General features: G+C 37.1%; 2 protein-coding genes across 2 annotated transcripts in view; both read right to left on the reverse strand.

Annotated features, from left to right (window-relative positions):
* The window catches only part of abcc5 (ATP-binding cassette, sub-family C (CFTR/MRP), member 5), a 38,546-nt gene extending 38,311 nt beyond the window's left edge, over positions 1 to 235 (reverse strand). Inside the window, exon 1 of the mRNA XM_083552846.1 lies at positions 81 to 235. The gene's annotated coding sequence lies outside the window, so the exon portion shown is untranslated. The remainder of the gene's footprint in view (positions 1 to 80) is intronic.
* Positions 236 to 2,962: 2,727 nt separating this feature from the next.
* On the reverse strand, positions 2,963 to 7,573 carry rpl35a (ribosomal protein L35a). The gene is made up of 5 exons (XM_083553204.1): positions 7,483 to 7,573; positions 6,973 to 7,018; positions 5,798 to 5,950; positions 4,930 to 5,074; positions 2,963 to 3,049 (listed from the first exon to the last, which is right to left on the reverse strand). The coding sequence occupies exons 2-5, from the start codon at positions 6,981 to 6,983 to the stop codon at positions 3,026 to 3,028; spliced, it is 333 nt and encodes a 110-aa protein (XP_083409330.1). The 5' UTR covers positions 6,984 to 7,018; positions 7,483 to 7,573; the 3' UTR covers positions 2,963 to 3,025.
* Positions 7,574 to 8,239: the final 666 nt, after the last annotated feature.

Raw genomic sequence — 8,239 nt, forward strand, 5'->3', positions numbered from 1 at the left:
AAGGAATCGCTATACAATCCTAGAACGCATATTTATAGTGATACAGAGGATGAAAGATGGGATTCAGGAGAAGTTGTTACCTGTATGCTTCCTTCTTGACGAGCTGCAGAATTCGAACAGCAAAATATAAAAAAAAAAAATCGCTTATATAGCGTCCTGGCTGCGCTGTTAGGACATGGAGCATGCTGGGAAATGTAGTTTGCGTTTGCTTTATTCTCCGCGTGTAGCTCGCTCTAAAAACTACAATACCCTTATTGCACTGAAATCAGGAATTAACGCGAAGCCGAAGAAGGTCGGTAAACAGGATAAGATTGTGTTACACAAAACATCATCCTTTTACAGTCAGTCTTTTTCTGTCAATAATCTTTATAATCGGTCACGGTGGGTTTTTTTCCACGTTAAACATTTCACATATTGGGGTTGGAAAAGAGGAAGATGGACTTAATTCCGTTTATTGACACGGTACAGTGTGTATAGTAATATATGTCCAACTGCGCCTCCTGTTCATCATCGACGTCCATTTTTTCTGCATTAAAACTTGTGAAAAAATAAATAAATCAGCAGCATTACAAGGGGTTTATGATTATTGCCTACGCCTATTAAATTTGCATTTGACTAAACCCGAAATCTGGCTTGAAATATAAACTGCAATGTTCATAGCTGCAGGGAAACCTGGCACGTCAGCAGGTGATCTATGCAAAAACCAGTCACAACTGCAAAAAAACTTGGTTTCTTCAAGCATGACCAAACAGAAAACATGCTCAGGAGGACATCTTCACTGCTGGAATCACTCTCAAACCTAGTGAACGTTATATCTCAGTAGGAGACTACTGGGGATGGAGCCACCAAAAAGGAGGAAAATAGGAAGGCCATGGAGAAGGTTTATAGATGTGGTGAAGGAAGACATGACGGTAGTTTTAAAAAGGCAGATGTAGAGGACAGTACAATGTAGACGGATGATCCGCTGTGGCGCCCCCTAATGGAAGCAGCCGAAAGATGTATATACAGTGTAATATATATTTGTGCTCTAGCTGAGAGAGAGAGAGAGAGAGAGAGGGGGGGGGGGGGGGGGATTATTTTAATAAAAGATTACTAAAGAGAGGTTAGTGTCTGTTCACTAGCAAAGAGAACAATAAATTTTGAGAGGAATAAATGATTGAAGAAATTCCTGACTCGCCACAACTCCCGTGATCTCATCTGCAGGATTTATTTTGAGAAGGTTTTTGGCTCATAAATTATCATACCGAGTTGATTAAGCAAAAGTCTTGTTATAAAAATATAATAATAGATTCATAGCCATAGTACATCATATTACTTGAAAGCTTAAATACATCATCAAGCAAAACCTTTTGTACTTTTGCTCAAGTGAAAGTGTAAATGGAAGCACTTCTAGTGATAAAACAAAGTATTTACTAACCTTTGTGTCAAAACATTTCATGGTGCACGTGGATTCAAACATCCATTCTTTTGTTTCAGGTGGTGCAAGTGTGTTGGTCTTGATTTTACCGATATACCCCATGTCCCTCCTCTGCACATGTCCAAACCATCTCAATATCACCTCCCTCACCATGTCTCCAAAACATACTACATGCGCTGTTCCTCTAATAAACTTGTTTCTAATCGTGTCCGTCGTCGTTCCTAATGAAAACCAACATCTTCAGCTCTGCTACTTCCAGCTCCACCTCCTGTCTTTTACTCAATGTCACTGTCTCTAAACCATACAACACAGGTCTCACCACAGTCCTATAAACTTTCCCTTTCCCTCTCGCAGACACTCTTCTATCACAAATCACTCCTGCTATCACTCTTCTCCACCCACTCCACCCTGCCTGCACTCTTTTCTTCACTTCTCTAACACACTCTCCATTATTTTACACTGTTGACCCCAGGTACCTGAACTCCTCCACCTTCTCCTCTCTGCAACCGCACCCCTCCACTGCCCTCCCTCTCATTCACACACATGTAACTGCATTTCATTGCCTTGTACTTGTACATGTGTAATGACAAAGTTGAATCTAATCTAATGTACTCCGTCTTACTCCTGACTTTAATGCCCCTTCTCTCCAGCATGTACCTCCACCTCTCCAGGCTCTTCTCAACCTGCTCCCTACTCTCACCACAAATATCATCTGCAAACATCAGTCCATGGAGACTCCCGTCAGTCCTGACTCACTTCCTCCTTACTAATCTAATTTCCCCCATTCATCAGCTGCTCAGAATACTCCTCCATCTTCTCAACACACTCCTCACTAGTCAACACATTTCCATCTACAGCTATTGTTGCTCTACCTTGTAGCACATCCTTCCCAACTAAACAAGATACTATAAATTATATTATGCAAGCTAAATGCTCTATGAGTAAAAGCATGGGAGGCAACATATAACCTGAGTGATACAGTTATTAGCCTACACTACCTTCTAATGAGATGAGCTGCAACACACTTCTCTTTTGCAACCCCCCCAATGCTTCCCCCCTTTTTTTTCCTGAATTGGGCTCCTGAGGGTGTAGACCCTTTTTTGTCCTCCATAATTTTAATCTGGGTTCAGCTCTCCTTACTGACGTGAGGTCACCCAACAACAGGTTCATTAACTGTGACATGATATAATTGACAAATAAGCAATAATAACTATAAATAAATATAAACAATAAATATATGTATGAATAAGATATAAATATAAACAAACAAATTTCTTTCTTTTATTTATTTACGTGAATATCCTGTGCCCCCGGCACAATCCTCAGTTGTTGGGCATTTAGCAGATGTCTTTTTCCAATTCCACGGTAGGAGAGGTTAATCAAAAGTTAAGTGGAAGATTGAGAGGTTGAGATTTAAAACCCTAGTTTAAGGACAGGTTGTTAAAACTAGGATTTTAATTCAAAACACTGACCACTTTTCACAAAGCCATCTTTCTTTTTTTTGGTCATTCATTGTAATGATAATAAAGAATCTGAGACAATAACTAATTATAATCATATTTAATCAATGTTGAATATAATTATAATTAGTAGATCGTGGGAAGCCCATTAGACACGTGAGGGGTACAGCATCTGAAACACAAACAAAAAAAAGAACAAGTTCACTCAGGAGCACTAGAATAACTGCACGTCACAAAAGGTAAAAGTTTGAAGGGAAGTTGTTGTATAGCATCACTTTGCTTTCTTTTCTTTCGTTAAAAAAAAAAAAAAAACACCCAATAACATTCTGAAAAGGCCTGACCTAGTTATCTTCAGAAGCCTTCATTTAATATTGTTCCCACATTTTCAGAGCAAAAATAACCCATGCTTTGTAAGCAAGACTAGAAAAGTAATAGATAAATAACCCTCACATTAAACATGTATGGCCCGAGGCGAGTCTGCAGAAATCTGACCCGAGTTGGCTTGACAACCATCATGGTCAAGTTGGACTTTATAACTGGCAAAAACAGATGTATCGTACGACATGCTTTTTTAAACTTTTTTGTTGTTTGTTTCTGACAAAGCCCGCCCTTAGACCGACCAATGGGTTTCCTTAATAGGGTTAAGTCATGCTCCGTGAGATCGATGGGATATTTATTTTATAACTTCCCATAGCTGCGTCATCATGTGCTGCAAACTATATTGATCGCCAGCACCGCCGACTTGTTTACACACATCTATATAAACAGTTCTCACAGTGGAAACGAGTAGAAAAACCCAGCAAATACCTGGCTCTTAAACTCTTTACTGGTGGTTTTTTTTATTTTCATTTTTGCAACAAATTTAAAGTAACATGTATGACAGACAACTCATTAGTGAACTGTCCCTGGACTTTACTACACAAAAAAACAAACCCCACACAAAACAAAAAACACCCAGAAAGTCTTTAGGTGGACACATAAAACAACAGCACAATCCCCAGGCATTCTGGTAAATTTTAGATTGGTGCGATAAAACCAGACCAAACCTACCGACAAATGTAATGGATTGTCCAATATTAGCTGTAAAGTATCAGTGTGGGTGCAGGTTTTCATTCCAATAAAAACAGCCACACCTGATTTCAACTGTAATTATTTGACAAGTTTGAAGCTTTCAGTAGACTCGTGTGACTTGGATAAGATAAAAACCCCAAAGTCTAAAACCCATTAGCCTCAAACTAAACCCCCCCCCCTTATATATATACACACACACATACATACATATATATACAGTGGAACCTTGGAGCTCGCGGCCTCAGCGCTCGCGACCTCGCATGCTCGCGACTTTCATTCCTACCGGCGACTCATTCAGATCGGCTCGTGAGCAACCGCGAGCTGCTCAAAACGCTACTTTTAACATTTCTAATCAAGGTTTATCATTAAAATTGTCTAAAAAATGCTTTAAAACTTTTTATTATGTATTATTCATTTAAACTATAAAACATACAGTACAGTATGACAAATAAATTATTAAAGTATTGTTAAAATAGTCTAATAATTAAGTGTAATGGAGTAAAATAGTGTTATTTACTCATTTAAATCGATTTCGTATAGTGTTCTTTGGGTTTTTACTGGGTTGGAAGGGGCGTATCAAAAGGTCTCGGAAATTCGGTCTTGGTCCCTAAACCTCGCAATCTTCGAGGTTCCACTGTGTGTGTGTGTGTGTGTGTGTGTGTGTGTGTGTATGTATATATATACACACACACACACACACACACGCACGCACATACACACGCATACACACGCATTTGTATCACTAGTGTAATTTCTGAGCAACACAAAATGATAGATCAGGGTCTCAATGCTTTTTGCTAAATGGCACAAGGGCTTTCAGCTATTGGAGTTATTTTACAGGGCATTTAAAGATGCTTTCAGTTTTGGTTTACTTTGTGGGGATGAAAAGAAATATATATATATATATATATATATATATATATAAAAAAAAAAAAATAATAATAAAATAAAATAAAAAATCACACACACGTTACTACTTACCACCCGTATTCTGTGGCCGATCGCTTTGGGTGGCAGGTTGGCTGTAAACTTAGCACGCACCATTCCACTGTTACCGTGAGCGCGTGTCACTTTCCCCCAGATAACACGTGTCTTATTGGGCTTCCCACCTGGGGTGATGGTAGTCCTAAGGACAAAGCACGATAGGAACGCATGTTAGAAGAAACAAAAGGATTTGAAATTCATGCAAACAATAACATTGACCATTTATCTATTTGCATTGCAGCAGAGCATAAAATCCGGCTCTGCTGCATCACGAGCTGTGTGAACAACCATATCAGATTTCAGTGCTCTCAGCCAAACTTCAACCATCCTGTATTGGGGACATTAAAAGGATCGTTGTTTTTATTGGATTAAACTCATTGTAGTGATTCAGTGATGACCGATTTGACTGCCAAACAAATAAATCACCAGCCCCATGGAAATAGCAAACATGCTCAAGTTTCCTTCCTGCAACAGAACATGGATCGATAGTTTCCACAGCAACCACCTAAAGCGGATTGTAGCAATGCAACTCGAATACGGACATGACCCCACAAAAAAAACAATTTCGCATATTACGTGTTTAGGTGTTCACCTTTGTGATTGGATGCAATCGAAACCTCAATTAAAAACAAACCCCCAATGCATTTCTTTTACAGTTAACTGGGCCTCTGCCTGAAGAGTTAAAAAGCCCCTGCTTAAGATGATTTATCAGAAAAAGATCTGTATACACAAAAAAAATAAAAAATAAAAAGACTGAACTGCAAAATTGTCGTCTGAGGTCACCATGATTTTGATCCACTATGTTTTGACAGACATCCATTGTTTCACAGTGAAAGACTTTAAGGGGTGAGACAAATGCACTTACTTTTTTGCCTTGTAGACATAGGCACACCTCTTTCCCAAGTAAAAATCAACCTCATTACGAGTGTAGACACCCTCTACTTTGAGAAGGGCTGTATGTTCGCGCTGGTTTCTCAAGCCGCGCTTATAACCAGCAAAGATGGCCTTGCACCACAACCTAGAACAAGTCGGAAAAATGGACAAAAACACACAAGACATTAGCTATAACATTGTGTAGTGATCAGGGAAACCAGTATGAATGGGCAAAAAAGAAAAAATATATAATAATTTACAAACGGAAGAAAACATTAACGAACATCTACAGCCTAAACCTAGCTAAAGTTTTCAACCCAAGTTCAGTATTAAAGATCATAAAGCTGAAAGAGATCGTAAAGCTTGGAAGTTTAGGCGTCCGAGGCTCACTGATGCACGCATTGAATTTATTAAATACACGAGTTTCACAATTTGAGATGAATTACTGAAATATTAGCTTTTCCCACAGCATTCTAATTTATTAAGGTGCACCTGTGTATAGCTGTACATATCTATATCCATCCATATATACACTACTGCCAAAAGTTTTGGATCACCTGCTCATGGGTACGGTATGTGATTTTTGAGCATCGCATTCCACATTTAGCCCTATTTGCTCTTATAATTCCCACCACACCTCTGGGAAGACGTTCCACTAGTTTTTTTTTTACATTTGTGTTCATCAGCCACAAGGGTATTATAAAAGGCGGGTACTGATGTAGGTGAAGAGACCTGGGGTGCAGTCAGCGTTCACATTCATTCCAGATGTGTTCAGTAGGGATGAGATCAGAGCTCTATAGAAGGCCACTCAAGATCTTCCTCTTCAAAGCATGTAAGCTCATTTTGCACACAGGGGCATTGCCATGCTGGAACAGGATGGATTTCCAAGTTCAAGTGAATGCAAAATTTTTATTACAGCGCATCTAAAGATGTCCTGTACAATTGAGTGCCTCCAACTTAGCAGGAAGGATCAGGTGACCCAAAACTTTTGGTAATGTAGTGTAGACACCTCACTCCCTATGTACATATACATACACACACACACACACACACACACAAACATACATACATACACACACATACATATACATATAAAATGCATGTGTGTGTGTGTGTGTGTGTCACATACACACACACACACAGAAGACAGATAAAAGAGCAAATCACCTTCCAGGCATTATGAATGGTAAATCCGGTACCCAGGGGAGGAAATCTAAAAAAAAATAAGAAAATAAGAGAGTTAAAGGGTTTTATAGTTTGTTTAAAAGCCAGTTGTCATAATCAGACTCAGTAAACACACATTGAACTACACTGCTACATAATGCCGCGTTTGCTAACGAACTCTTATTCACTTCATTTAAAAGGTATATTTAAGCAAAAAAATGTAAATAAAAAGTCAAATTAAACTCATTTTTATTTCCTTTAAATCAATATTGTATTATTGGTTGTTATCTTTTCTAACTACATTATGAGCCACTCAGAAATCTGCCTGCACGGAGCTCAATCTAAGCGCTCACTCTATCAAGAAGAAATCCCCACCATCTTTTCTCGAAAACACATAAAAAACACCAACCTATAAAAAGTGGAGTTTTAACTAAAGTTTGAAATCAATATTGTGCTTAAATTAAATCCGAAATTAACCCAAAATACTATTTTATAACCAGTGGGAAAACTTACCTGCTGAATACAGCAGTAAAGATGGCGGAAAAGGGCGGCCGTACGGAATTCTGGGAAACAAATTTGGTCGCGAGGGTGTCCGAGAATGTGCCTGAGTAAAACAATGCAATACATTATTATTATTATTATTATTATTATTATTATTATTATTATTATTATTATTATTATCATTATTATTATTATTACATTATTGTAAAACATATATATTAATATATCTATTGTAAACTATAAAATGACAAAAAAACAGTATTCAATTTATTCATACGTAGTGATGGTAATTATTGTTTATTAATTATAGTGCCGAAACCCACAATGCAATTTATATTTCTTGCATATTATATAAAGAATATGTAATAAAAATGTGTATAAAATAAAAACTATAAAAGTCTTAAAAAAAATAGTTAGACAAGTACACAGAGATAAAACGTAATAGCAAAACTACAAAGATGTAATGACAGGAATCTTTATTTCACTCTAATGTTCATTTAAATGTTCATTTATTAGATGGGGAAATTATTTAAGACAAATGTATATTTAAAGAAAATTCTGAATATTTATTATTTTTTTTACTACATTATATATTATATTCAACAAATAAACGATTGAAAAAAAGCTTTTGAATTTTCTTATATCTACAATATTTCTATTTGTTAATTAATGATTTATTATTTTATTACTTTGCATCGTTTTTTTTTTTAATCCTCAGTATTAAATAAAAAAAAAACTAAAACTAAAAAAATCCCTCTCGTTTATTGTC

The sequence above is a fragment of the Silurus aristotelis genome (genome assembly GCF_946808225.1).
Source record: "Silurus aristotelis genome assembly, chromosome: 10".
In the NCBI taxonomy this organism is placed as follows: domain Eukaryota; kingdom Metazoa; phylum Chordata; class Actinopteri; order Siluriformes; family Siluridae; genus Silurus; species Silurus aristotelis.

Excerpts from the sequence above, each read along its gene's own strand:
- rpl35a (XM_083553204.1), bottom strand. Across the intron at positions 5,075-5,797 it reads TATGTCTACAAGGCAAAAAA|GACTACCATCACCCCAGGTG; the intron begins GTAAGTGCATTT and ends CTTTGTCCTTAG. Across the intron at positions 3,050-4,929 it reads TCGGCCACAGAATACGGGTG|ATGCTGTACCCCTCACGTGT; the intron begins GTAAGTAGTAAC and ends TTTGTGTTTCAG.